At 35.6% G+C, this 27964-nt stretch overlaps 2 protein-coding genes across 20 annotated transcripts; one reads left to right on the top strand and one right to left on the bottom strand.

Moving 5' to 3' along the window:
• Positions 1-36: 36 nt before the first annotated feature.
• On the bottom strand, positions 37-14494 carry LOC114305423 (golgin candidate 6). Of its 19 annotated transcripts, none has more exons than XR_014366403.1 (8): positions 14153-14472; positions 10885-11072; positions 2600-2663; positions 2425-2512; positions 747-833; positions 486-601; positions 323-394; positions 37-190 (listed from the first exon to the last, which is right to left on the bottom strand). XR_014366403.1 is itself a non-coding variant. In XM_082924673.1 (7 exons), exons 3-6 carry the CDS (start codon positions 2615-2617, stop codon positions 509-511), a joined length of 276 nt encoding a protein of 91 aa, XP_082780799.1. In that variant the 5' UTR covers positions 2618-2663; positions 10960-11072; positions 14153-14473; the 3' UTR covers positions 130-394; positions 486-508. The 19 variants fall into 19 exon arrangements, 6 of the variants coding, with proteins under 6 accessions (XP_082780799.1, XP_082780791.1, XP_082780800.1 ...); XR_014366406.1 differs by having other exon boundaries at positions 2434-2512; XR_003644357.2 differs by having other exon boundaries at positions 486-598; positions 14153-14469.
• A 6019-nt stretch (positions 14495-20513) lies between these two features.
• LOC114305389 (endoglucanase 6-like) lies at positions 20514-26656 on the top strand. Its single transcript, XM_082924606.1, has 3 exons — positions 20514-21327; positions 21496-21708; positions 26045-26656. The coding sequence occupies exons 1-3, from the start codon at positions 21121-21123 to the stop codon at positions 26264-26266; spliced, it is 642 nt and encodes a 213-aa protein (XP_082780732.1). The 5' UTR covers positions 20514-21120; the 3' UTR covers positions 26267-26656.
• The last annotated feature ends 1308 nt before the right edge of the window (positions 26657-27964 follow it).

The raw sequence follows: 27964 nt of genomic DNA, 5'->3' as shown, positions 1-27964 counted from the left end.
CTCAACCAGGAAAAAGAGTATTTGGTGAAACACATCTTCAGAAGGGACTTTGTATTTACTAATGGTCTATCAATTATATTCTCGCTTTCCATTAAATATTATAGAACATTATAGAACAAGAAATGGAGATGTAATAATCACCAGCTTTTAACATTCTTTGAAACGAGTGACACAACTCAGATTGCACAATCTGCATCACCAATAAAACGTACAAGTAATTTAAGTAACCTAGCATCCAAGAGGGTGTTCCTTATGATATCTCGTTGTAAGGGTATTCTTTAAAACACACACACCCACAAGAAGAAAAAGAATGTTATCGTACCATACATCGCATAGGAACAGGAGCCCATTGGCTTTCTACTCGTAGCATTAAAAGATGGTCAAAAACTTTTTTCTACAACCAATAATATACATAGACTAGTGAGAGAAATCTTACAAAATTATAAAGGTATTCATTATAGCAGATAACTTATTTTGAAACAAACCTGAACCAAGACTACTTTATTGGTCAGCCTATTGACATCTTTCCAGTGTCAATTTCTGGACCTCCCATTATTAGCAAACCGACGGTCTCTAAAGCACTGAGAAGGTTTATCGTCTACTAGAATCATATTGGTTCAAAGACAACAAAAAATGATCAGTAAGGTTTTAGTGATAACACATACATGTGTATGTCTGTCCACGCACATATATGGCAGTTTAAACTACAAGAAGTGAACAAAGTTCTAAAAATCTGGATGTCTAACCTTCTGTTGGGTGAAACTGTAGCTACTTCCTCTAAGCTTCAAAATTAATATCAAAGGGTCAAAGCCCATAGTCTCCTTTAGCAATACCTACACCACACCCAGACCATGGTTAGTAGTAGTGAAGGAATGTGTATGCGTCAAAACAAAAATAATAACAAAAGGCCTACAAGCCTGATTAGACGCATCGTTACGAATGAGATTGTTCAACAATTCAAGACAGTCTTGTTCAGTGACAACCGTGTCAGAGAAATTACCAATGGCATTAATAATTGGCCATGGCTATCGCCAAAGCTAAAGAAGTGTTTTCCAAAACAAGTCTTTTGACTAGTAGTACAATACATATGACATCAAAGCACTGATTGATAGCATATTTTTATATACTACTCGTTGGACCCTCACGTGCTACGCGCGTGGGGGTCGTATTATCGTTAATAGAAATAATATAGCAAGGCAAAGATACAATATTTTCTTTTAAAAAAATAACATCAAATACACAATATTTTATATTTTATATTTTATTAATCATAATTACATCTTACATTTTATAAAATTTTAAACCGGCAAATAAATTGGCCCATTGTTATCTTAAACTGGAACTATGTGGGCTAGCTAGCTGGAAGAATTGCTTTTTGCCGTCTCTCTTTTCCTTCTCTCTAGCACCAAGGTTGCCACACCTTCCTTCTTATGATTTAAAAGTTCTCAGCTTATTTATAAAAGCAAGCTAACAGAATGTTCAATCAGTTACTGTGTTGCTTAAACCCATGGTAGCAAACTTAGCTAAATAACCATTAACCATAAAATATTTCAGATTTTGACGATGAAAGATGATTCTTAGATTTAGGATGAATCTAAGAGAAAAGTGATAATATAGATCAACAAAATCATATTAAAGTAATTTATTTAAAACAATAGCAACATAGTTCCTTGTCGAGAAAGAGGGGTAAATAAAAGAAAAAGAAGAAAAGGGTAACAATTACTACATGATTATAAATACAATTTTACCTATCAGTGCTTCTATTTAACTACAACTCAAAGTTGGATATTAATTGGAAACCCAAAATGAGATGCGACTAACAATCAAAAACTCAAAAGTGGATTGATATGATTTAATTGGTATTTTCAACAAAAAACATTAATGTAAGCACCAAAATTTACAAATTAGTAATTAAGCATAATATGCAGACATCTATACAAATAAATGGTGCCTGTTATCAAGTTTCATTACTACTTACAGGCCACCAATCATGATTCTCATTCAAAATTTTAATATAATTTTTCTAAAATATCAATAACTCTCACTCAATTAAAGTTCATTGACCATTCAATAACAATTGGCCCATATACTCTGATTCTTGATATCAGCTAAGGCAAAACTGTGTAGGGAAGAGTTTCTTTGTTGGTGTTCTATTAGGACTACTCTTCCCCCATAGCTCCTACTATGCCAACTCCTCATCTTCTCTTGTGTTTTCCATTATCTAATTAAATCTTCATATCTAATCTCTCCCTCTCTCCATTACCTTAAAAGTTGTGACAATAACCATAGTAATTATCAAGTTTCAAATCCAGCTCCCAAAAAAGCAAAAAAGCAATCAGGATCAAAAGCTTCAATAGCCTAAATGTGAGGTCTAAATAAATCTAGCAAGGACTTTGAAAATCCAGGTGTAGGAAAGGTAGTTACGTCTTACACCTTCCTCTGCCACTGGTAGCTTTAACATTATTTTTGAGATTTTGAGCAGCTGACCCAGTTGTAGCAGCACTTTCTCTTTCTGCCACAAGTTGAAAAGCAACATTTCAAATAAGGCCACCATTACATGCAAAACATAGAAGACGATGCATAAGCTAAAGAAACATACCACACTGAAGCTCTTCATCAAATTTTTTCAGATATTGATCAAGTTGTTGAACTTGAGCATCTACCTGTTTCATAATCACAATACACACTCTAACCAAAAAACAAAATGGGGAAATTTTCAACTCAATCCATGAGATACTTACAACTGATGTAAAAACAAGATTTATGAAATGTTCCATTGCTGCATAAAAATTCAATGAACACATACGTTCTAACAAAAATTCATTCATCAAAATCTCACAATGACCATAATGAAATATAGATGTCCTTACACATGCAGTGTAAATCAAAACAAAAAACACAGAATATGCAGCGGATTAAAATGATCAGATCATACCTTCTTGATGATAGAACCTTCTTGATAAATCACGTGCTTCCAGAGTCTGATAAATCAATCCCAGCAGTGGGGTGATATTACAATGGTGAATATCACCAACACAAACCACAGTGCAAAATGACTTTGATCGTTGTTTCTTGGGAGAGAGTCAGAATATAGGTTGAAACAGACTCAACGTTGTTTTTCTCTTAGATTACCCATAACCATATAACAAATATTTAATATATATTATAATATCTATCCATATCAGTTAAGATACAGATAATATCTAATATATGTTATATCTATCTATATCAGTTCAAACTGATAACGTCTGTTTCAAGAGTGGTTATCCTAAATAGGTTTGATTTCAAAATCAAAACCTATTTGGATAAGGATTCAAAATCAAATTTAATGGTCATGCCACATGGGCGCCCATTACTAACATCTCCCACTCGCACATGAGTTGGCATGACACTGCCACATCTCTATCTCAATCTCCCCAAAAACGAACAATCTCATACTAGCCAATGCACCGTGCGACCGCTGAGAACACCTGCATGTGGGAGCTCTATACTAGAAACTCAAAATGAGCCAGCATAGAGACATCAACCCAAAAAAGAAAAGAAATAGTGTCTCATATACCCCAGACCCATCTAATTACACCGGTCCAAAAAACATCTCTAATCCCTCAAAAAGAGCATGTTTGACCCTCTCAATTCTTGCAATATATTCACACTCAATTCGTCTCTCATACAGAGCGATATGAGTTGCCGGCAGTGAATATACAACAGTGGTGTAATACTAGATGATCTTCCCTTTGCACTCATGCCATTTAGTTTAGAATTGACCGCTTTCCCAGTGATGTCCCTTAAGGCCGAATCATGCATGACCGCAGGCAACATACCAAAGTAGCAGAACATCAACCCCTTACCTTATGACATAGTCAAAAGTCACAAAAGGGTACATAAATGAAAGTCATATCAATAATGACACGTAAGACTCACACGGTGAGGAAGCAGGGATCCATTCTCTCACCTCATTACTCGGTCGCCAAGCACATATAGTATGAATACATGCTACGGTGGAGTAACTCTTCCATAAAGAGTGACGTCATACTCGATACACCGTACAGATATTAGTCTAGTCGCTTTCTAGCGTCTAACCCGAATTCTCTATTTGCTCGCCTTCTAGGCGCCAAATGAGATCTCGCATCTGGCTAATCATAACAGGCACAACATGGAAAGTGGGTACTAACATCCATGTTTGGTCCTTAACACGACCTCATCTTGGTTATAACCAAGGCGACATACATAGTGGATGATTTAAGCCTCTCTTGGCTCCAAATAAAAATAAACCACCAGTCTCATCCTTGCTCGCTCCCAAGCGCCAAGGGCGATTGCTCGTGTGAGTGAGCCAATCTTGCCTGCTGACATCATCATTTGCTAATCATTATGACACAAACCATAATAGTGTCAACATCCCATCATCTCAAAATAAGTGATCGATTTTAAAAAAAATTGACCACAGCTTGCGCAATTATGGATTTCAAACATAAGCCTTATCAGCACCTCTTGCGATAAGTATACACAACGGAATCCACCATGTGCGCCTCACATGAAATGATTTAAGATCACTACCTCTTGCGCAATAACCTCTCTAAAGATATTTTTGGTGACCAATTTGCGTTTATTCTTAATGCGCCCAACTAGCGCAGATGCGCCCAACTAGCGCATTGAATTTTACAAGGAGCAAATTAAAATGCTTCTAATATAGCATTTTATCCACAGTCTAATGAGCAAGGTCAATGTCTAAACAACTCAGTTGACCATTTACCAAAGATAACACTTATCATGCCGAATACGCCCACATAGCGTACTTTAGGCTCCCATTACAAAGAAAATCAAGGAATATAGGTCCTCCCAAAGACAATCCGAGGATTCACTCAATAGCTAAGGCTCTGGCTTTTACCGATAGGTAAGTCAATGGATTTGCAATTTTGCATCTAGAATCATTCTAGGATATTCTCTATGTAAGTCATCGAAGACAAACCGAGAATTTTCCTAAAACAATCCCTAAGGATCGTACATCCGAGCATATAAATTACATCACCCATGTCCATCATATCTAAAATAGAGGACTGCCCACCCTAGATGGCGACTACCTTATAAATTCCTGGCTCATAATGACTAAGTAAGGAAAAACTTCTTTTGGACCATTGATCATGCCTCAGTGGTCTTCATCGATCATCGTTGCCCTATCATGGCTTGACGAAATCTAAGAACCACTGTTTGGATAACTGTTTTAGGCTGTAAAAGATTTATTGGAACCAGCAACCTTTTTGCGCTCCTAACTTTTCACCATAAAAGCAGAAGGTAAATCCTTACGGATCTACTTATCCAATTCTCTAATGAAAAAACGGGTCACAATGTCCACAAATCAATGTTCCGAACTTATGTCAATCATAGCCTAAGTCAAAATAACCTCACTCCCCAGGAGGAAGTCTTCTCATGGTCAACACTTTCCTCAATGGTGCGACCATTCGGTATCTAGCGAGCCTTATGCCTCAACAATGACTATCCAAATTACGCATAACTTTATAACAGTTTTGCGTCATAATGGAAAGTCAACCAAATTATAAAAATGGTTAATCCTCAAAGACTTTGTCTTAAACTGCGCAACATTGATCCACTTTCTAAAAACAGGGGACTAGAGCCTTTGGCATTATCCTAGGCTCTTTATCATCTTGCGGAGCAATCATGAATGTTTCCCTCTCAATCACCCAGTGATGACGTGGAAAATTTTCACATTTGCTACCACGCAACTAAGAATGTAGAGTATTCTGCTCTAATGGAGTAATCCATTAGTAGACACATCGCTCCCACTGTCCCTAGGATATTGGAAATTTCTTTCCATTCTCAACTAGGCTACATAGAGCGCTATGCTTGGAATTCTCCATCTTATAGAGTTCCGAAAACTCTATTCACGTCACCTTTACTAATAAAACTTTATGTGACTTAGTTACACTACCACAAAGCTGCTTACCTATATGCACATGACCCGGAGGGTTTGCATGACCGCATACAATAATGCGCCACACGACCCTTTGTGTTTACAAGACAGCATACAATAATGCGCTATAGAACCCTAGGTCTTAACTTCGCAATCTTATGAGAAGTAGAATAAAGATAAGCTGCTTAATGGTTACAGATCGCCCATAGATGGCTCTCTGCTAACCCATTACTCAAAAATGGAGTGTAAAATCTGATATGGAGGGCACTTAGTTAGGGATATAGGCAACAAACTAGTGCAATTCCCAATTGGGAAACATTTTGCGCCATTATCTACCTAACATTAACAATATTTAATTCCTTATCTCTACTACACCAGTGTGTTGTTGAGTACTAGGAATAATCAATGTTCTAAGCATCCATCTCTCTTCACAGAGTTTTTCTGAAAAAATAACTCAAATAGATACTCGCCACCTTGGTCAAAACTAAAAGCACAAAAAACTCTTATCTAATTGATCTCGACCTCATATGTGCAATGTCAAAAATCATCTCAAAACTTTTGACTTATGGGAGATCAAATAGTCTTGACTCAGATGCGTATCGTAATCTATAAATGTGTCGAGATTGAGGCTTAGCTATTGTACCCTCACACATATCTAGTCACAAAATATCATAGTGGACTAAATGCGCCAAAACAAATGACCTTCTGCGGCTTTCCTACTTACTTGTGCGCACCCATTGCGAACAAAGTTACACATTCACATGAGAGCAGGATGTCATAAGCGAGTGGGCCCGAGAAGGCCTACTCAAACCATCGTGTCATCATCTCATTAATGTGATTAAGTATAATAAGCCACTGGTTCATGACCAATGTCATAAACTAATTCCAATCATCTTAATGTGTGAGTTCTCGAAGACAAGTTTTAAAGGTTTAGGCCTAACTAGGTAATGACTCACGACTAAGTCATATTCACTAGATCATAAAAAGGATGTCATGGAGATATCAACTGCGCCTAAGTCGCAAATTTAACTAGTAAGTGCTAATCCCCTGCACCTTCAAGTCAATTTTATTCTCCATACACTTTAATACATCTAGTTGAAAAATGACGATACTCCTGTTGCCATCTCTATTTCTCGCTTCATAGTTACTTGCAATTAATTCTACTATCCACAAGAAGGAGAGAATAAGCTATCAACTATGATAGCTCCTGAAGTAACTTAAGCGCGAATTAGGCTAAAGAGTCTAATTCAACACAATGCTCTTACAAGCGATGCGTTAAATTCTTAGAGTCATAACAACCTTGTCTGCCTTAACCTTTTCATTACTATGCTGCAACGTTTGCGCTTAGTGGTAAATGTTATTCAAAACGTTAGCCTAGTAAAGGAATCACACAAAGAAGCACCTCATCCATGTTTCACACTCAAGTGTGGAAACAGTAAGTATCCACACTTAGACAAGTTGGCAATGCTAATAGATTTTGCAGCCACTAAGCGCTAATCTTTTCACTCAGTGTTAATAGATTTTGCAGCTTCTAAGCGCTAATCTTTTAACTTCACGTGATATTTCAACGCACACTATTATAGTGCATGAAATTTCGCTCAATCCACTCCCAATAATTGGGTAGAGAGCAAAACACTGCTCGTACTGGCTACTCGTCTTACACTTAATGACTAATTTATTTAAGCTCGCATTTCTTGGATGACGTGACTCTTGAATGTTACTTCATCCAATGATGTAACATTATTTACAAGTCAAACTACAAAGTCAATCCGCGCAACTCATTAGTCAAGATCATATACAGATCTATTGAGGGCTTACTAATTTCATAACTCCAAAACTCGCCAACCAAAACTATGTAGCGTGCCGCTAACTATAGCGCACACATTAGTTTTTATTGTGCCAAACAAGGCAACAAAAACACGGCGACTTTGAGTCATGTTTCCTTACTTTGGCTCAATTAAGGTTTGACCTAAAGTCTCCAAGACTTTTGCTCATCTAAAGAATGGGATTAGTTTGTTCACATTTGAACATCTCTACTAAGTTTAGGTCAACCAAATTAACTTTCATAAGCTAAATCAATTTAGAGAGAAATTCGCATTGGGATTAATTTGATTAGCATAATATAATTTTGCCGCAAAAATCTAAATTAAATAGTGACAATATTACACAAGTCGCAAGATCGAAAATCCGCTATGCTCGTAATCATCTCTTGCGCCACAAGTGACAATTATCCAAAATTTAGTTTAATTTATGCGCAAAATATTGGTTTTCAGGAGTTAATCTACAAAGATTTCTCTCAACCGAATAACCTCCCACTGACTATGGCATATACAAAGCATGATAAATTCCATACAATAGCATTTTAATGTAAATCTACAAATAACTCATGCTATATTTATTTAATAATGGAATTCTAATAAATAAATAAATAAACATGCTCTTCTAATTACAACATATTACAAACCCAAAAAAATATGCTGTATCCAATATTTAAATTATGCCATAACAAAAAGTACATCATCCTGAAATTTTCTGGTATTTTCTGGAATTTTAAATAACTAATTAAACACACATAAAATTAGAAATAAAAAATCCAGAAACTAGTAAACAGAAACAATATTCAGATTATGCCATAATTAAAATGTACATTGTTCTGAAATATTCTGAAATTTTTCTGAAATATTCTGGAATTTTAAATGACTAATAAATACACATAAAATTAGAAATAAAAAATCCAGAAACTGATAAAATGAGACAATATTACCAGTAGATATTAAAACATTTCAGAAGTCCACAATAAAAATTTCAACCCCAGAAAATTAATCATGCAACACCAGATGCATTTTAAAGCAAAAAAAAAAATGCATTATTAACACAGGAAAAATATTACATATTTTCGTAAAATTTTCAAAATTTTACATAATATAGAAAAATTAATTCTGAGTCTAAGGGTACCAACCATGATTAAAACAAAGCTATAACGAATAAATTATGGCCAATTAACGCAATTCAGAATTAAAAACAAACAAACAGAGCCTTAGAGCCAAGCCAGCGCGGAAAAACGGCTCGGCTCGGCTCGGCGCCGCTCAGCGCAAGTCGGCTCAAGCATCGGCTCGGCGCGCGGCTCAGCCTCGGCTCGGCGCGCGGCTCCAGCACGCGGCGCGCGTGCGTGGACAGCACCGCCGACGCGCGCGTGATAGCGCGTGCAGGCGCGTCAGCATGGCATCCGGCGCGTGTAGGCGCGTGGAAGCGCGTGGGCGCGCGTGGCTTCGGCGTGGTGGCGCGTGACTGACACGCGCCGCCTTCCAGGGTGCTGACTGTTCCGATTTTTGTACTGCCGGACTCCTTTTTCCAAAATAAAATCATTTATGCTCTTAAAAATGACATTAATGATCATAAAAATAAAATATTTTGGATCTCCACATCTTTTATAAATATACACATGATAAAAGAAAGCACGAAAATATCCATCATTGGCTCTGATACCAATGTAAATCAAAACAAAAAACACAGAATATGCAGCGGATTAAAATGATCAGATCATACCTTCTTGATGATAGAACCTTCTTGATAAATCACATGCTTCCAGAGTCTGATAAATCAATCCCAGCAGTGGGGTGATATTACAATGGTGAATATCACCCACACAAACCACAGTGCAAAATGACTTTGATCGTTGTTTCTTGGGAGAGAGTCAGAATATAGGTTGAAACAGACTCAACGTTGTTTTTCTCTTAGATTACCCATAACCATATAACAAATATTTAATATATATTATAATATCTATCCATATCAGTTAAGATACAGATAATATCTAATATATATTATATCTATCTATATCAGTTCAAACTGATAACGTCTGTTTCAAGAGTGGTTATCCTAAATAGGTTTGATTTCAAAATTAAAACCTATTTGGATAAGGATTCAAAATCAAATTTAATGGTCATGCCACATGGGCGCCCATTACTAACATGCAGGAAATGATATATGGATAAAAGAATTTAGGGAAATTCTACTCAAGTTATATTCAATTAACTTCTTTAGTTATGATCTCATTGTAGTTATGACTCTTGAGATCTTTGGTTATGCCTCATGTGTTGTTTGGTTATTGTTTTTTTTTTTTTTTTTTTTTTTTTTTTAAGTTGGGACTCAAAAAGCATGAAGTTGTGCCATTGTCTTCTTTAGTTACCAGGTGCATACGGGTGCATATGGTACACACCCTTCATGTGTACCATAGTCTTTCCCAAGAATTCAACCTATTTTCAAATAAAATCAAGATGGGTGGATGTCTGGAATGGAGAGTCTATGTGAGACTCAATCCAATAAAGACCAAGAAATATACTCAAGAACAAATTTCATTAAGAGCTTCATTGTAGAAATCAGACATAATCATTAAACAAAGAGTGATGAAATCCTTAAAGGGCCCTACTTGTAGAATTGTATGGTGCAGAAAATCAATATATTCCTCAAAAAGGACATGGCTCAAGTTATATTCAATAAACAATAGGCAAGTTATAAACAGTCGACTATTACTTGCAGAATAGGTTACAAATAATAAAATACTTGACTACAACTTAAAACATGTCTAAAACACTTACTCCTAGGTTAATTGGGATGCCACCCAAATACCAGCTAGGCTTCAAAACTACTGTCCAATCAAAAAAACAAAAAAAGAAACTGCACTCAAGTAGTTGGGATGCGGCTTTGAATAATGCCAACTAATGACCAATCCATGTAGCCAACCCAAAGAAAATGGGGTTAAGGTTTGTTGAGTTGAGTTGAAAGGAAACTCAGGAACAAGATATCCACTAAGATATTTTAGCCTCTAACAATTAATGAATTAAAAAAAATATATAAAAAAAAGCTAAGAATTATGGAACCACGACATATGCTAATCATCAGTATAACAAATGTGGTCACTTAGCAGAGACGGAATGACAGAGTGCCATGTTTTGTACCAACTCATATGCTGGAACAGCCAAAGCCACCTTCTCATCAGAAATCTTGATGGCATACTTTTGCTCATCAAGTACCTTATCTGAGAATCTGATATTTGAAGCATCTGGTGTAATGTTACCAGACTTGATTCCCCTCTTAATTTCCTCTATTTCCTATTCACAGTGTTGTTCATTTTGCTGCTGGATATCTGTTCATAAACAAAATCAGTAAAACCTTGTTTAAGAGTTTTGTGAGGGGAGACAATATGATCACATGCATTGTCCAAATAAAAATAAAACAAAATGAGCTGCATTCACTGATATACATAGAACAAAGAAAAAAAGATCTCTAAGGTCTTGGCTCAGGTCATCAACCGGTTTGGTACAGATTGATTAGGGCCCTAGGCTTAAATCTTGCCTAGCAGCATGAGAACAAGAGAGAAACACCAACAATTGACAGAATTATAACTTCACATATGCAATTATTATAACCAATATCCCCTCCCCGTATTACACTCCTAAAAAGTTTTATTATCTTTATTTACTTATTTATTATTTATTCTATGTTTTATTTATTTATTTTTGGACGGGTGCAGTTCATCCACCACAGCGTAATCAATTTGTCAATTGCGTCTCTGGTTTCTTGCTCTAACCCAATATGTGCTTATGTAGTTCAAGCTGCAGCTGCTGAATGCTCTTCACAGAGTAATCAGTGTGGTGATTTATTTCAGTATGGAGATGGAAGCGGGACATCTGGCTATTATTTAACTGATTTGCTATATTTAAAATTTTTACACAAATATGGGGGCTTCTTTAGTCACTAACTCTTCTGCTCCAATTGTTTTTGGGCAAGTTGTTAATGTTAATACTGTTTGACACACTATGTTATCAACTCAGAAAGTCCTTAATTTTACCAAATATTACCAAAAATGTTCTTAGGTCATAATAAATGAAGTTATGAGTTCATAGAAACATTAAATCAATCATTTAGTACAAAAGCAAACAACCCATTTCAAAATCAAGTTAAACATTGATACAAAACTCAAAAAAAAACCAAATCAAATATCTAACAAAACATAACACACAAATTCCCAATTCAAATGAATCGATTGAGTTCGGATACCAAAACAAAGAGGGAGAAACACATAATCAAAGAGAGATCAAAGTCCATGAACACTCACTTGAACCCACTTGTTTGACTCTTATAGACATATTGTCAAGCAGATGATGTGTGAAATTCGGGAATGCAATAACAAACACCAATACAATACAAAAACATAAAAATCTAATATCAAAATCCCTACATAGAAGGGAAAAAAAAAAATTGCATGCCAGAAAATCATATACTCCGGTTCGAGAGATGGTATCGCATAAAATATATATGGTTTATATAATTGGTCACCGACTCACCGCCACAGAAAGCTCTGTAGCCAAATGACATGGAAGTCATCAATTGGATACTAATTCGGCACACTCTGCAGATGTCTTTTCCAGCACACGGGATCAATTTTCTTGCAGCACCAATGCCGACAGTGGTGGGAAGAACAGGGTAACAGTAAGTCCATCCAGAACATATATATATCTTGTGAGAAATCATGCTGTAGGAACACATGGCATGGAAAACAAAATCCCCTTCTGTTCGAAGGGATAAAATTTGTTTTCTTCTTCATTGTCGGTGTGGATAATTTGAATTCCACGTAGGTAACCCAAAATCTGCAAGAAAATTTTGCAGGGAGGAGCTTTGGGAAATAGGCAAACATCAGATCATTGTTTTGGGAAATTTCTAGGAAGAATGGTATTGGAAGTGAAGCTTCGTGTCTTTTCTACTGTCGTATGTGTGGCTAAGTTGAAGGACACGTAACCAGCCCAAATCCACTTTACAAACCAAAGAAGCTACAGAGGTACACTAAGAAACACCAGCACTAATATTTGCCCACTAAACAGCAAATAGCATTTTATTTTTTAAATTTAGTTCTGATGACTAAATCTCTATGGTTTCTGTCTGGTTCTTCCTTTTCAGGATTTTCCATCTCTTATATCAGGATATTATACAAGATTCAAAGTACACAGAGAGTTGAGGGGAGGAGGAAACCTAACTTCATTTGCAGCAAAATATGGGTAGAAGTTATCACAAAACCAAGAGTAAAAGATGGGTTTCTTGTCGCTCTTGGAGGTGGCTTCAATGCCAATACTCTGCAAGTGCTCATAATCAGCATATTAGGAGCTTTCATGGCAACAGATTATCTCAATCTTCTTCCCACTGCCTTACACAAGTCCCTCAACAGGATAAGACACCTCACCCTGCCATAATTCATGTAGTTAATTTTAATATTTAGTAAGCTTTCACACACTCAATGACCAATGACCACTTTATATATATATTGTTGTTATTGTCAGGTAACTACTTTTTTTATATAAATTTATGACTGAAGGAGTGCTCCACAGTATTGGTGATATGCTCAAAATCTCCTTAAGAGATTATATTCAGCAATTCACTACTGATATTACTACTGCCATTTGTTTTGACAAAAACTAACATAGCATTGCAAATATTATTCTCACATCATTCTAGATACATTTGTATAAATATTTTTTTTTTTAAATAGTAGACTTCTTCTCTGATTTATTCTCACATCATTCCAAACCCTAAAAACCTCTTATGTTTTCAAAGCCAACATGGGATGGGCAAATGTTTGTGGTAAGTGTTAGGTAATAGTAGCTCAAAGGTGTCATAATATTTATCACTACCAATGGTTCATAAAATTTACACCAATATAACCACAATGGTTGAAATTTAACAACAATAATTTTCTTTTTACAAATACCCTACTACGTAGTTTTCATTAGCTACAATTTTGAACCCAAAGGGGAAATCCAATGAAATCATCTTGTTGATTAGAGTGGTAAAAAAATATTCCAGACAAGGAGAACAAACTAATAAAAAAACAAGGTTGTCATCATCCATTAATGAAAGTATGTTATTATTGGGTTGGGCATATTATCAAACACATGGTAAGCACAAGATAAAATTATAGCAGAACAACAAAACAAAGACACCACATAGTTTGAGCCAAATATTAAATTGTATTGGGGCAACAGAACAAGGAAATCAAATACATACTGTCAAACAAAGCACCCTAAAAAACCTAAGATCTTTCACCAAGAACCCAATGTCATATGATCGAGCACATGGTGGACACACAATTAAACAGTTGTGAGGATCAAGAATAGAGCCCCAAATAGATAAATTAGGAATAATTTCATAATAGACAAAAGGAAGAAGACACACCTCAGTTTCTACAGGTTGTTCCAGCTCATAGAACATACACCAATCCAGTATGTATGGCCATAAATATACTGAACATTCTGTTTCGGTGATGAGTTTGAAAATCCACTCAACTCTTGAAGATCTTCCACCGTTCCACAGATCGCACCACTCAACTCCTGAAGAGCTTATCGCTTATGTCATGAGCTTATCTCTTCTGGAAGGTTCTTGCTGCTTTTGGTCTTCCTGAAACGGTGATAGCGGTGTATGCGTTTTGTGTAAGATTCAAGAAAGGAGAGATGGTGGCCTCCAATTGGTTGGTCAATCGCACTACTACAAAAACAGATAAGGATCACACTTTTTTTTGTGTGATGTATGTTATTTAATCACACCTTTTAAGTTTTATTAAAATGTGATCTTTGGGAGTGTGATTAAAAGGGGTCATTTTTAATCACACCTTTTAAGTGTGACTAGCTTCTCATTTGCTCTTGTGGAGATTCAAACCATCAACCCTCTCACACCATAAACCTTATACAACACACTCTTTCTACTACACCTCTATAACACCATATGATTATATATGCAATATATATTATTTATATAATACATAGACTCGTATTAATATAAAAGTATATATATATAAAGATAATTATTTTTTATTGAACATAATTTATATAAAAATAAATTATTTACTAGAAAAAAAAGAGACCACTTTTGGCGACTAAACATAATTTTAGTTGCCAATTCTATACTTTTGGCTACTGATTATTTTTTAGTCGTTAAAAAAATTTAATTCCCGGGCTAAAATTACTACTTTTGGCGACTAAACTTCTTTTTAGTCTCCCAATGCCTCAGTTTTGGCAACTAAATTTTTTTTAGTCGCCAAAAAATCTCACTTTTGGCTACTAAAATTTTTTTAGTCGGTAAAAGCCTCACTTTTGGCGATCAAACATCTTTTTAGTCACCCAATACCATACTTTTGGCTACTAATTTTTTTTTAGTCGCCAAAAAGCCTTACTTTTGGCTACTAAAACTTTTTTAGTCGGTAAAAGCCATATATGGGCAACCAAATAGATTTTTAGTCGCCAAAACCTATACTTTTGGCTACTAAATTGTTTTAGTCGCCAAAAATCTTTACTTACTAATGCTTTTTTTAGTCGCCAAAACCTATACTTTCAGTGACCAAATGTGCTTTTTTAGTCGCCAAAGATGCTTTTTCTTGTAGTGGAGTGTGATTAAATATATATATATATATAATTACACTTATTTAAAATGTGTGATTAAAAAATATATAAATAATCACACTTTAATTAGAATGTGTGATTAAAAAATATATATATAATCACACTTATTTAAAAAGTGTGATTAAAAAGTAGTAGTGTATATATAATCACATGTTAATTAGAATGTGTGATTAAAAAATATTTACCTAATCACACTTTAATCAGAATGTGTGATTAAAACATATATATCTAATCACACTTATTTAAAAAGTGTGATTAAAAAGTAGTAGTGTATATATAATCACACTTTAATTAGAATGTGTGATTAAAAAAATATATATATAATCACACTTAATTGAAAAGTAACATAAAAAATGAATATTATCACACTCAATCAAATTAAGCGTGATTAAAATATCAATCTAATTTTTTTTATCACATTTCCAATAAAAGTGAGATTTTTTTTTTTTTTTTTGTCAAAGTGTGATCTTTAACTATTTTTGTAGTAGTGTCGGTTGTAGATGTCGTGGCTATTGTCATTGTTAAAGGTCAAGAGAGGCATAGCTGACAAGGAAGGGTGAGTGGTAATTATGGTTTGAATAGAAGGAAGATATTGGTAAAAGGAGTGTTAGATGCTTTATAACTAAGCACCAATGTTACACGCGTTATACCACTGTTATATCCTTTTTATATATGTCATAGATTAAAGTATTTATCATTTTAGGTGTCACGAAAAAGACTAGATGGTTCAAACGAGAATTTACAAGGAAACAAGCCATCCAGACAAAGCATGTAGTAAATGAGAGAATTTAAAATAAATGCTATAGGACTTCTGGTAAAATGAAAGAGGAAAAAGAAATCCACAATCTAATTAAGAAATCCATAATCTAATTATTTGTTGTAGAGCACCAGAACATTTACATAAATGTTTTCCAGATTTAATGTTGAATACAAATTTTCAAATATGCAAGGTTCCCAACAAATTATGGTAAGTAAAACAAGTAATCCACCATGTAGAGGCACCTGAGTTCACACAAAGAAATCTTAAACAACAAGCACCTTGAACTTGAATTGCACCTAGATTGCTAAAAAATAAAATGACAATGGCACAATAAAATGTACATGACACAAGATAGTGCATAAATTGCATATTGCATATTACATCTAATAGAAGGCCATGCATTAACAAATGGCTTATCAACAAAAAGTTATGACTGGCAATAGAACTGACATAACACATGTAGATGAATCAATTCAGTAAATCACCTAAACAACAACACCACCTTCCGAACACCCTTCATCTTTAATAATACTAAAAATCTTCTCAAAAGCACCTTCAAACACTAGAATCTTTTGAATTTTCTACAATTGCAAAGCATATTTCAACCAGTTATTAGTAGGAAAACAAAATCATGAGTTGATTTTATTTTTGAATAAGAAAGAAAATAAAGAAAAATGATAATGGGTGGTGAAAAATTCACCTCTGCTTCACGGGTCAAGTAAGTGAGAAGTAACAGGGCCTCATTTTGTATAACCTGTAAGACACATTTTTTAGGATCCAATAATATCAGGAACAACACAAACAGCCAAAAGATTGGGCTTTTTCCTTCCTAGAAAGTTCGATTAAGAAAAGTCCCCAAACAAAAAATTCCAATTATAAACATATTTCACGAACAAGAGAAAAACTCAGTATTAGGGAATTTGAAAGGGAGATTCTTTTCCATTCTGATGTACCTAAAAAAAGAAGAGGAGAGATTCACAAAGCTCCTGAAAGTTTCAATTTATCATGCATGTCTATCTAATTTCTTAAGAAGCAGGCTATTACAATCGTTTAGAAAAATAAAATTAAATTGAAATCATAAAAATTAAATAAAGCAAGCAGTCAACCATTTTCGCACCTCACGGTCCATTAGCATGTCCATAAGTCGAGTTATTCCATGAGGAATAGTTAGAATGGCTTTCTGTAACTTGAGAAGAAACGCAGCAATATATTTTTCCCCAGCATAATCTAGTAAATCTAAAAATAAAATATAACATAAAGAAAGCAGCCATAAAAAGAATACCTATTTGGAGAATTTGTAAGAAGAACTGTCAATAGTTGCAGTGTGTAATAGCGTCTGTAGAAATCCTCCTCCAACTGCCAAGGTACCAAGTCAATATATTGTACAAAAATATGCATAATCCAAGCAAATTCAATAAATAAATTGTTCGAGGTGGGAACTCTCACCAACAGACTTAGAAGAAGAGAAATGCTTTCTGCTTCTCTAGAAAGCAAATCAGTGTTTATCGAAGTTGGTTGAACCTCATTCTTCAGAGCTTTTGCCTGATCAATTGGAGTCAAGGCACTCACAAGAGTTTCTAGAGCACTACGAACCTTCAAGCATCCAAACCATGAAAACACTAATTTTATTATTGTACAGTAAAATGGGGGCAGGAAGTATGGGGAACTTTTTTTATAAAAAAAAGATCATACACAAAAGAGGAAATGTGGAAGAGACTAAACATTTTCCATCTGCAACATTATCTGATAAGAACTGGCAAGTTATTTTTCAAGACACAAGACTTAGTTTTATTGGTCCACTTACCTTAAAATTTATTTACAAGTTTCTCTAATAATGTCACTAGTAAACACCATTTGTTCAAGGCAAAGAAAATGTTATTTCTCAAATTAAGTACAAAATCAAATTATAAAAAAGACACTTAAATCAATAAAGAATGGATGGAAGCTTTCAAACCATTTCAACATCATCATGCTCTTCCTTCAAGACACTTAAAAATACCGGAAAGCCTGCAACAGAATTTAATGAATTGTATTATACATGATGAGCATGCCCCAAATAATGCCACTTTATCCAACAAAAGAGAAGTACAAACCCATTGCCCCAAAAGCTAGCTGGGCAGCACGACTTTCTGCTACAACAAATTGAAGTTCAGCAATAACAGTCCTCCTGTCTTCGGCCAGCACACCATTACTTATACGGTTGAGCAAGCGTTCAACATAGCTATTGAAATAAGGCATGACGCAGATTAGTTACAACATCCAAATTTGGCAAATATGTATTATGTCTAGAAAGAAATAACAATACACTGATGAGCAGGGCCAGCCCTGAGTTTCCGGGGGCCTAAGGCAAAATAATTTTTTGGGGCCTTTTTAGATATTTAAAAAAAAATAAAAATAAAAATCACTCTGTTTGGTTTAAAGTTTTAAAAAATAATTGTTTGAGTTTACAATTCGTATTTTTTTATATTTTTTGTATTTGGTAACGTTTTAAAAAATATATATATAAATATTATAGCTTATAAGTGTATCTAAATTAGATGTATCTACAAAATAAATAAATAAAAATTGTGTAAAATATTTTTTTAAAAAAATACTAAAAAACACATAATTGTGCCATAAAGAGAGAAAAAAAAAATAGGCCACACAAAATTAGGCTAACGACTAATACATATGCATATATTTAATATTTTATTTTTTTAATTGGACTAACAACTAAAACTTATAAATATTTTTTAATTTGGCGTTTTATCAATTGGGCCAAATAGATTTTTTGAGGCCCCCCGTAAAATGACGTAAATTAATTAAATAGAATTGGGCCATTTTAAGTTTTTAATATAATGTAAGACTAAATTTGGAGCCCTTTTTTAAGCCTATTTTTTGGGGCCCTGGGCACAGGCCTCACCAGCCTTAGCCCAGGGCCGGCTCTGCTGATGAGCCCTCCCCTCCCCCCCCCCCCCCAGGACTCACCTATTGTGAGATAATTAATTTTCATTCTCAATATTTGAGGGTAGAGAGCTCACGTGGCTAAGACATTGCACTTGAGTCAAAGGTTTGATAGTTAAGGGTGAAAGACCAAACTATGACTTTATATTCTCAGTCAAAACAAGTTGATAGAGTTCTATATCTACGTTATCATGCTCGGTTGTGTAGCAACACGATGGGGGTGAAGAAAGAGAAGAGAATGATCAGTTTCTCTTGCTTCTGGCATAACAAGCTTTCATTGAAAAATTCACACGATTAGCTATTAGCTCAGTGATAGAACGTGTTACATCGTTGTGCTCCAAGATTTACATTTTTTTTTTTCATTTTTGAATAAGAGAAAAATAGTTATATTTTCAATTAGCACAAACTTTTTTTTTAAAAAAATTATTGGTTAGAGATTATTCGATGTTATTAGAACACCAAATGTCTTTACCCACCTATTATTCATCAAATATCACCCCAATTGGTGTCTAACATCAACCAATGTCTATTCTAGCAAATCCATCAATAGAAGGTGTGACGTTTGATGAATAATATGAAATAAGACCGTGTTATACTCTATGCCCAAAAATACCTTTTTAAAATTTAAAAAAAAAAAAAAAGAGCTCTCCCAAAAATGAAATGTTGCAAGAGTGTTTCTAAACACACTTTAAAAAGTATCTCATGAAAACCATTATTGTAATAGCCCAATTCTATTAACAAATCTTTTATGCAAATAAAAAAAAAGTCTGCAAAATATATATAAGAATGATGTTATTATATTGTGACTTACCCTTTTAAAATAAAATACTTATTTAAATGACATTTATTTATAGAAAAATCACTGGTAGACAAATTTTATATGAAGAATAATTTTCAAAAAAAGAATAGGTATGGTATGGGGCACGTATGTTAGTTAGACATTGTTTGAATAGGTATGGTATGGGGCACGTATCTTTCCACTCCTCATTTCCCCCTTTCTTGTTTTAGTAACTATCATACCCCAAAAACTCCAATTTAATTGCCAAGTGTTACTATCCACTATAGTAATCAATTAAATAGTCAAAGACTAGTTGAGGTTTGATTCACTTGTAATTTAACTGATCTTTTTTCCTGATGATTTGCAGTAATTTATTACATTATTACTTAAAATAATGTTAAAATCTCCATCAATTTCTGTCATTTTATTTTATTATTTGATATGTCAATTTAATTATAAATACTTCATTAAAAATATCAATAATATTAGGAAACAAAGATTAAACAGAAAATGAGATCTACCAACTGCGAGACATCTATGTCCTATTTTATATTTAATCATCTATACACTTATACTCATTGAGTGCTAAAATTTATTATGCTAATATTGTGTCGAAAAATAAAATAATAAATGCGGCATTTTTTTTACAGAGACGAACAAACCCACATGACTCTGCTCTTTCTCAACCGTGTACAACCCCTAAAATAGCAATAAAATACACACAAATTTATTACAATTATTGAATAACAACAAAAATAAAAACTCACATTTATTAATCTCTGGTATGGGGTATATCATCACATTTATTAATCTCTGCCAATTTTCTGTGCAATTGGCATCTTCCCTCCCAAACTCCATTTATAGGGCCTTTAGCTCTTCCCCTTCCCTCCCACAATCTCTCTCTCTCTCTCTTTGAGGGTCACTCTGCTTTTGGTGGTTTTATCAGGACTTTTAGCTGATAAATCTGACCGACGTTGCCAATTTGTTCATATAAATACACATATACACCCTCTATACAGAACATCTCTGTGTACTCTTCTAGGTTTGTTAATATACCCTCTATCCATGTTTGATTCATAAGATTAATAGTGAGGTATTAATAATCTTATCAAATTAGTGTGGTATTGACTATCCACCCCTATCCCATTACTAATAATCCTAAATCAAAATGTCAAAACAAATATAGGATTATTGGGCATATGGATTAATAATCTCAATCCTATACTTTAATCCTTCCAATCAAACATGCCCTCTATTGTTACTTACAATGCAGAGGTTTGTGAGACTCTGTTCCATGGCTCCTCTGTTTCTGTTTCTTGGTCTTCTTCCTCTAGCTTTGGCTGGCCATGACCATGGACAAGCTCTCACCAAGAGCATTCTCTTCTTCGAAGCTCAGAGATCTGGTTACCTTTCCAGCACTCAGAGAGTCCAATGGAGAGGCCATTCTGGTCTCAACGATAGCAAAGCCAATGGGGTATATATAATATCCCTCTTCCTCTGTTTTCTAGTCTAAATTTCTCTGATTTTTTCTGACTAAATCCCCATTTGGGTATTGTGTTTGAGACCCATTTGAGAGAGAGAAGACTATTGTGATTTTGCAATTTGATGAAATGTTTGAATTGGGTTGTTGTTGTTGTTGTAGGTGGATCTGGTAGGAAGGTACTATGATGCAGGGGACAATGTGAAGTTTGGGTTACCAATGGCTTTCACAATTACAATGATGTCATGGAGTATTGTTGAGTATGGGAGGCAAATGGCTGCAAGTGGAGAGCTCGGTAATGCCATGGAAGCTGTTAAGTGGGGCACTGATTACCTCATTAAAGCTCATCCCCATCCCTTTGTCCTCTATGGAGAGGTATAGAAATGGAAAATATGTTTTCATTACTTTTGTTTTTGTTCTTGTGGACTTCAAGTTTTTGCTTAAAACACAGTGATTGCTATGTTTTCACCTAAAACACAGTGATTTGCTTTTTATATTTCTAGTTCTTGTGGACTTCAAGTTTTTGCTTTAAACACAGTGATTATTGCTATGTTTTCACCTAAACACATTCAAATGAAAACATGAATTTGCTTTTTATATTTCAAATTAGGCTGAATATTTGGATTTGATTTTGTGGGTTTCATTCTGTCTGTCATTTTCAATGGGATTATCTGTTTCTAACTAAAACCAAATCTAGGATTGATATATAAAAAAAATTATATGAATGTAAAGTGATTTGTATAAATTTTGTTTTCATTGTTTTTGCTTTTGTTCTTGTGGGCATCATCAATTTGTTGGTTAAAACGAAATACTCTTTGAAGCAATTTTGTATCTGTTAATGTAAATTGTAAATGTAAATTGTAAACCACCTACTACCACCTATTCCACCTACCACCTCCACTTCACCTACTCCACCTACCACCTCTACTACACCACTCCACCTTCACTTCACATCTCTTATATAATGTACATACAATACACAATCAAATCAATCAATAATACAATTCTCTTTATACATTGAATTTTAACATGGTATCAGAGCAAGGTTAAGAACCTGGTCATTCTGCTTCACCGGCGGGCGGCAGCTTCGCCTTGGCCGCCCGTCGGACCTCTACACATACCCTAGCTTCCTCTATCTCAGTCACTGTCCTAGCCCCTCCCTCGGGCATGGTCTCTCACTCTCTATCCCGATGTCATAATCTCAGAGTCATCAGTTTGGGCTTTAACAAACTCACCGGTCACCTTCCACCCGAACTTGGTGCTCTGCCAAGGCTGCAAGTTCTTGATGCCTCCGGGAACAATCTCACTGGTGTCATATCCCACCAACATTTGGAAATCTCTCTGCTCTTACTGTTCTTTCCCTGGACTCAAACAATCTCTCTGGTCCACCACGCCGCCAATCGCGGCAGCCACCGCCGCCGACCTCGGCCCCGACGCCGCCTTGTAAAGCGCCCATGTGCCCAGCTCCGCCACCACGCTGATTTGGGTCACATCTCTCTCATTTCTTCATCATTTTGGAGATTCGTCTTGCTGTTGCTGCTAACATGCGCCATCCTCCTCCAACCCTCCACCCCAAATCCAGACGACGAAGCTTGCTTAACCCACCTGAGCGAGTCTCTACAGGACCCAAACAACAACCTCCATAACTGGAGGCCTCCGGTTCTGGAGACGGTCTATCTCGGCTGTGTACGAGCCAGTCCCTGACATTGGCCCCCGAACAATGCACCAAAAACAAAAAAAAACAAAACAAAACAAACAAAGACCACGCTCAGATTCGGTTTTCTCTCTCTCTCCCTTTAAACCCTCTCTTTTCCTTTCTTTTTCTTTTACTATTTACATCCACTACCTTTTGTTTTTCAAATAACGCCACCACCTTACACCAAACCACTTTTTTTATTCGTTTTCTTCTTCTCATCATCCTCATCATGTCCCCTACTTTCTCTCTCCCCTTTTTTTTTTTTACTTTCCAACCCACCGAGTCACATGCTTTCGCCATTACTATATTATTATTATTATTATTTTATCACAAAACAAAAAAAAACAAAAAAAAAAAACAGAGGAAGAAGACGACCTGCGCACCAAACTCATTTTATTCATGTCGGGGCTCACCCCGATCACCATTTTACACCACCAAAAAAAAAAAAAAAAAAACCAACACACAATAACTACATCCACAGGCGGGATTTTTCTTCTCTACTCTGCCGCCGGTCTCTTCTTCTTGCCTCCATCCTGGCCGGCCCTTGACGGTATTGCCTCCGTGTTTCCCGCGCCTCCGAGCACGTTCACTCCCCTATACTCCTCCACTGCAGCATATGGCGGACCTCCAAATCGGAACATCACGGTGGCCTTCCGCTTCAGCTCCTTATTTTCCGCCTTTAGCACACTTATCTCTGCTCGCGCATCCTTATACATGCGTTGGAGCAGAGCCAGTTGGGCGTTTAACTGCTGCACCTCATTTGTCCTACTCTGCAGCCGGTGCGACAGGTTTGTGACCGCCGTCATGGTCTCCACACATGACTTCAAAGTATACTGATTGGCCTCAATATCCGTTTGCACCGCCATTTTTTGCTCCACAGACCGCATCGGAAAGTTCAACGGAGCAAAACCAGAGGTGTTTGGTTGAGGTTCACTGGCCACCGCCCCAGTTATTTCTCTTGTGGACTCGTTCAGTTCTGGAAAGAGCGTGAGCAGCCCACGGGAAGAGGATGCCATGTTCTGGGTAGCTAGACGGGAAGAAGAGGCCATGTTATGGGTTGCTGAGTGTTTCAGAGAAGGGTTGGTTACGGAATGTTTACAGAGTGTTATAGAGTTTCTCTCTCCGCAAACGCAGACTTTTTTTTTTCAGAAGTTTTTCTTCGCAAGTTGTTTGTCTTCGCCTCAGCTTCAGCCTCCGTCTTATAGCCAAGGCAGACACGCGCATCATGCGCCGCTCGGCGCTCAACGACAAACTGGGCACGCCTTTTGATGGCACACATTTTTATGGATTGGGCACGCCTTTTGATGGCACGCCTTTTGAAAGATTGGGCACACCTTTTGAGGGCACGACTTTTGAGGGCTCGATATCTATATCCATGTATATCTTTTGGGCAGTCTATATACACACTCATACAGTGTCTTCTACACTGGTCAGCTTTATCAATCCCTTTGTTTCAACCTCAAATAGGTTTCTATCTTCACACCTATTTGAGTTTGAGGGGGGGATATACACAGTATCATGTATAAGTCGCTCATGGCGCACTCCCTAAGTCGCCCCCTTGGTGCACCACCACATTCTTCTACATCGGTCCGACATGACCCCATAAACTGTCTTCTACATCGGTCTGACACGACCACACAGTGTCTGTTACAACGGTCCGACATGACCCCATAAACTGTCTGCTACATCGGTCCGACATGACCCCGTAAACTGTTTTCTACAACGGTCCGACATGACCCCGTAAACTGTCTTCCACATCGGTCTGACACGACCACACAGTGTCTGCTACAACGGTCCGACATGACCCCGTAAACTGTCTGCTACACCGGTCCGACATGACCCCATAAACTATCTTCAACAACGGTCTGACACGACCACACAGTGTCTGCTACACCGGTCCGACATGACCCCATAAATTGTCTTCAACAACGGTCTGACACGACCACACAGTGTCTGCTACAACGGTCCGACATGACCCCATAAATTGTCCCGACATTGATTCCGGTTAGCTTCTACTACGGTCCGACATGACCCCGTAAACTGTCCCGACATTTATTCCGGTTAACTTCTACAACAACGGTCTGACACGACCACACAGTGTCTGCTACAACGGTCCGACATGACCCCGTAAACTGTCTGCTACAACGGTCCGACACGACCATACCGTGTCTTCTACAACGGTCTGACACGACCATACAGTGTCTCCTATCTCATTTTTAATTTTATTTGTCAACTTATTTTTCTGTTTTGTTACTCTCTCCAAACTCAAGTTGGCTAGTACCTATCCTCCTTGAGTTTGAGGGGGGCTGTTAATGTAAATTGTAAATGTAAATTGTAAACCACCTACTACCACCTACTACCACCTACTCCACCTACCACCTCCACTTCACCTACTCCACCTACCACCTCCACTACACCACTCCACCTTCACTTCACATCTCCTATATAATGTACATACAATACACAATCAAATCAATCAATAATACAATTCTCTTTATACATTGAATTTTAACAGTATCAATTGATTGCTCTGTTTTCACCCAAACCCATTCAATGAAAACATGAACTTGTTTTTTTTTTTTTTTCTTTTATATATTTCAAATTAGGTTGAAAATTTAGATTTGGTTTTGTAGGTTTCATTCTGTCTTGTAGTGTCTTTTATCAAATAGAAAATATGTTTTCTTTGTTTTTGCTTTTGTTCTTGTGGACATCAAGTTATTCCTTAAAACACACGAAATACTCCTTGAAGCAATTTTTTATCAGGTGATGGCTCTATTTTCAGACAAACCCAAACATGAAAACATGAATTTGTGCTTCTTCTTTTTTCATTCAAATTAGACTAAAAACTTGGATTTGGTTTTGTGGGTTTTACTCTGTTTGTCGTTTTCAGTGGGATTAACTAGAATTCATTTATAAAAAATTATATAAATGAACAGCAATTTGTGTGATTTGTTTAATTTGGGTATGTGGGTAACGAGTTTTGATGTGATTTTTGTTTTTGTTTTTGTTTTTCAGGTGGGAGATGGGAACACAGACCACTACTGTTGGCAAAGGCCAGAGGACATGACCACTTCAAGGCAAGCTTACAAGATCGACCCAAACAACCCCGGGTCGGACCTCGCCGGCGAGACCGCCGCCGCTATGGCTGCCGCCTCCGTCGTCTTCCGCCATCACGACCCCTCCTATGCCAATGAGCTCCTCTCTCATATCTCTGGGGAAATACTGTGCACTGTATAACTAAAAAAATTTATAATTTTGATTTTTTGAATTATAATTAAAAATATATATTATAAGTAAATTTAATCTAAGATATAATTAAAAAATTTATGAATGATGATAATTAAATAAAAAAATTTATTATAATTAAAAAAAATAATATAATTAAATGGATATATAGTATATCTTTTTTAAATGGTATATTAAAATTTTCCTATTGACGGTAGTGGGTGGTAGTAGGCTTATAGTGGCGTATGTTAGCAAGGGAGGGGGGGCCTAGGTTAAGAAAGGGGTTGCAGTTAATATAGGTTGTTACGATTCAACACTTTATACATGCGTGTATGTGTGTGTCAGTCAGGCTGGTTGTTGTTTGACAGTGTATTTATGAAACAAATCATTCTAATTTATAACACAATAAGGAACAAATGATAAACTATTTTTTAGAAAAATAAGGAAATTATTTTTGTTGTGTTAAAAGACTAAAATGCCCTTATGAGAGAAATTTTAATTTGCATAATTTTTAAATTCAAATTTCAAATACAGACTTATTGTATCTTTAATTTTTTTGCATAATTTTTTTGAAATACAAAAAAAATAATGTCTTTCTATCAGACTTTTCTCTAATTGGTTTAAATATTCAATTTAAATTTTGCGATAGAAATTGTCGGAGTCACAATAAAGTCTGTTATTGTTGGATTGACAATTTGTCGCACAAAATTTAAAATATATGTTTCATTCCACTGGGAAGAAATTAACCCCTAACAACAAATGTGGTGACATGGTATATATTTTAGGTCTTCATTAATAATTAAGGGACTCTACTGAATTTTTTCTCTCTTTTTTTTCTTCTATTTCAGTAATACATTTGTTTTAATATTATTATTGTGCTCTTACATTTTCTTAATGTTGTGATTGACCACCAAAATCTTATCCTAGTGAGATGCTTTTTGGCCTAAAGTTTCACTTCAAATTAACAAAAGGCAAAAGACAAAATTTTAAAAAGAAACATTAAAGAAAGACATGACCCATGGGTGTGACCATGTGAGCTGTAGTTGTCTACCTCCATAATATGAATTTCATAAGTGGTCAAAATGTGAATTTTCTCATAATGTTAAAATTTACTAAACGTAACACTTTAAAAAAATTAAAAAATTTCTTTAGTATTTTTTTCAAACGTAACACTTCAATATAACATACTAAAAAATTCTTCTAGTACTTTTCCCAAACGTAACAACGCAACATTCTAAAAAAATTACATAATGTACTTTTCTCAAACGTAACATTCCAATCAATGTATGTAACACACAAAAATTTCTTAGTGTACTTTTTCTAAACGTAACACTTTAATATGACATACTAAAAAACTTTTAGTGTATTTTTTTTAAACATAACGCAACATTTCGAAAAAAATTCTTAGTGCTCTCTCTCTCTCTCTCTCGTAATTGTATTTCCAAAATTTCACATTTGCAATACGAATATAGTTTGTGCAATGACAAAAGATTTCTCATTGTTTTATCATTTGACTGATGAATCTTGGTTTATGTATTGAATTCTTTTTCTTGGTATCTTTGTTTCAAGTTCACATTATAATTAAGTGCTTCAATCTTTCTATGCCTGTGTTCTTTGGCCATTTTTATATAAAATATAATGTTTTCTAAACAATTTTAGGAAAAATATATCATTAAAAAAATTAGACCAAAAAATGGTTGTTGAGTCGGC

The sequence above is a fragment of the Camellia sinensis genome, chromosome 1 (assembly GCF_055761805.1).
Source record: "Camellia sinensis isolate YWXY chromosome 1, ASM5576180v1, whole genome shotgun sequence".
Taxonomy (NCBI): Eukaryota; Viridiplantae; Streptophyta; class Magnoliopsida; order Ericales; family Theaceae; genus Camellia; species Camellia sinensis.
Note: the sequence above shows the minus strand (reverse complement) of the source record. Positions and strands in the feature narration are given on the sequence as shown.